Consider the following 3,373-nt stretch of genomic DNA (forward strand, 5'->3'; position numbering starts at 1 on the left):
AAAGGTGCAGTGTGTAATATGACGTCATCAAGAAAGTTCTACAAAGTTCTAGAATGCAACACTCCCTGGGTAACCCCAACCCTTTAGAATAATAACAGAAGCTACAGTGGCCTTCAAGGACAAGAACAATTCTAAATTTTAAACAATGCACCTGATGACATTCCAACTATGACGCTTTCAAGATGGCGGCACTAGGCCTTGGTCCAAAATATGCAGAAATATGGACATATATGAGACCCTTTCTAAGGGGAAAATAAATAATTCAAAATATTTCTTTCAGCTATTATGCACTAAATTAAATGTACTTATGGATATTATAATTACTTTCTACAAAATCTGCTAGGAAATAAAACCCAAAATTCTACACACTGCAGGTTTAAAGGCGCCTTTCACGACTCTCAAGGACACCGTACAATCAGAGAAATATACAGTACAATCAATGGAATTAAAAACAGTTAAAATAAAGTGGGCAATGAATGATCGTGATATGGTGAAATGGGAAGGGAAGATCAGGAGGGGTATGCAGATTTGAAAAGGTTTTGAGTTTAGATTTGAACAGGTATACAGATAGACAGACAGACAGACAGACAGACAGACACACAGACAGACAGACACAGAGAGATGGTTACTTTTTTTGTACACTGTTATTTTGTGATTCAAATACATGTACACACACACCTTATATTTTAATTTCTTGGTCCAGGTGAAGATTTGGTTCCAGAACCGTCGCGCCAAAGAGCGAAAGATGAACAAGAAGAAGCTTCAGCAGCCGGCGTCCTCCACCAACACTCCGCCCGGATCAGCCAATGGGAGCGCAGCAGGGGGTCTCCACGGCAACAACAACAACAGCGGCGGCGGTGGCGGGAACAACGTCGGCATGGTGACAAGCAGCAGCGGCAACAACAACCATAACAATAACAATAACAATAACGGCCTTGTGTCGCCATCCTCCATGCCTCTGAACATCAAAGAAGAATACTGAGGGAAGGAAAATGTTTTTTTTTTTTAAAGATTATTTTCTGGCATTTTCAAGCTTAATTAGATAGTACAGAGTTGAAATGGGGAGACAGAGAGAGAGAGAGAGAGAGAGAGAGAGAGAGAGAGAGAGAGAGAGAGAGAGAGAGAGGTGGTCCACGGGTCGGATTTGAACCTGCGACCACTGCAACGAAGGCCGGAGCTAATATGGTACACGCTCTATCCACTACGTCACCGGAGCACCCAGAAAATGTTTTAAAAGGACAATGTTTAAGGGATGTGGACTAGATATGATCCCCTATGAACTGATGAACATTTTTGCAACACTTCTGGGTTTCTTGTGATCTTTTAGCCCGACATTTTTTAAGCGTGTGTTCTTGGTGTCATTCCACAGAAAATAGCGTCAAACACAACATTTCCTGCACCAATTTGTGCCTTTTTAGGGTCGACATTTCAACATTGGGGGAGGGGGGGCGCGGGGGGGGGGGGGAATATAGGGTGTGTTCAAGGGGTGCTCCCCCAGAAAATTGCTGGCGCTAAACACTACATTTCCATTTGTATGCACCCATATTTGTGCCTTTTTCTGCGTCAATTTGTGGTGAAGATGTCTTGATTTCTGTAAAAGGAAAAAAGACAACATTCAGGTTCCTGGTAAAGCAAATACACAAATACTTCTACTTCTTCTACTATCAGACTGTTGTTGCAGAGAATTTCTTAATTCAGGATCAAGATCAGATGCATTGGTGAAGGTTTCATTTCAATGTGGGGGAGGGGTGACATAAAGCATGGGGTCTGTGGATGTCCTTCCCCAGAAAAATTGCTGTTGTCACATTTCAACTACTTTTAAATGTTATTCACCAACCGGTTTGCTTTATTAAGAAGAGGCATCCTCTTCCAACACTGCCATTTGTTATAACTTTCTTCTGACTCAAATAACTTTATTTTAAATGTTAATGGTGATGCCAAAGATATTAAAAATTAGGCCAAAGACATGTTGAATGTTGCCCGGCCCCGTCTGTTAGTGGAAGGCAGCCCCTGATTGGTTCATGTAGTCATCAATCTAGCCTCCAGTCAGACCGGACCCTCCCCACTTTCTGTCTGTTAGTGGAAGGCAGCCCCTGATTGGTTCGTGTAGTCATCAATCTAGCCTCCAGTCAGACCAGCCATATCTCAAAATCTTATTCGTCGATTCATGTTGACATCAACGACTACATGAACCAATCAGGGGCTGCCTTCCACTGACAGACAGAAAGTGGGGAGGGTCCGGTCTGACTGGAGGCTAGATTGACGACTACATGAACCAATCAGGGGCTGCCTTCCACTAACAGACAGACAATGGGGAGGGTCCGGTCTGACTGGAGGCTAGATTGACGACTACATGAACCAATCAGGGGCTGCCTTCCACTAACAGACAGAAAGTGGGGAGGGTCCGGTCTGACTGGAGGCTAGATTGATGACTACATGAACCAATCAGGGGCTGCCTTCCTTCCACTAACAGACAGACAGTGGGGAGGGACCGGTCTAGTTAAATATTTTCCATCTGATGGAACGATACAGCCATGCAAACACATCTTGGGTGTGAATATTTCCATCAGTTGGCTTTTATAAATGTAAATATATACGATACTGTCAGACAGTGTGAGAAATGTGTTTGTTGTTTTTGTAATTTTAAAGCTACTTAGAAAAAAGGTGATTTTCAGGGTAAATCTAGATTCCAGAGGTTCATTTCTTTGCTTGATGATAATGATGCTGCATTAAAACTAAACAAAACATATTCTGCTTGATTAAAGGTGCTACGAGGAACTTTTAAATATTTCTGAAAACAGTCTAATTTCTCCTCTGATGATCATGAATCACATGTAACAGCAAACGAGACTATCAGTGCAAAGAATGCTATTTTTATCTAGTTTTTCAAAATGACTTTTTCATGGGTATACACTCACCCAGGAACAACAGCTGGTGTGGTAAAAACACTACTGCTTTTGTCCAAAGGGGGGCGCTAGAATTAACACACACTGAGAGTTCCTTGGAGCACCTTTAAGAAATGTTTTCTCAAACCAAAATGACAGTGGCTTTTTGTACATGATCAGGAAACATCAACGGACTTGCACATGAAGACAATTTCAGAGTTGTGTAAATAAGTTCTGGAAGTTTTTCCCCCAATTTCAAATATTTCCCATAAAAATGTAAATTTTAATGTTTTTAACCATTATACAGGCGATGCTCGTATTATTAGAATATCATGTCAAATTAATTGGAATTGAGGCCAGAATTCATGCGAAAAGGGCCCAAACCAAGTACTGAGTACATATGGATGATTATACTTTATAGAGGGCCGACTTTTCTGCATTTAAAATCCCTTTTTTATTGATTTCATGTAATATTAAAATTTTCTGAG

General features: G+C 41.2%; 1 protein-coding gene across 1 annotated transcript in view; it reads left to right on the forward strand.

Moving 5' to 3' along the window:
* The window catches only part of LOC307260591 (homeobox protein CDX-1-like), a gene marked incomplete at both ends in the record, with an annotated part of 12,205 nt that extends 11,223 nt beyond the window's left edge, over positions 1 to 982 (forward strand). Inside the window, one exon of the mRNA XM_080040864.1 lies at positions 704 to 982. Coding sequence (XP_079896990.1) covers positions 704 to 982 — 279 coding nt within the window. The remainder of the gene's footprint in view (positions 1 to 703) is intronic.
* Positions 983 to 3,373: the final 2,391 nt, after the last annotated feature.

Source organism: Ammodytes marinus, assembly GCF_949987685.1.
Source record: "Ammodytes marinus genome assembly, chromosome: 14".
Taxonomy (NCBI): Eukaryota; Metazoa; Chordata; class Actinopteri; order Uranoscopiformes; family Ammodytidae; genus Ammodytes; species Ammodytes marinus.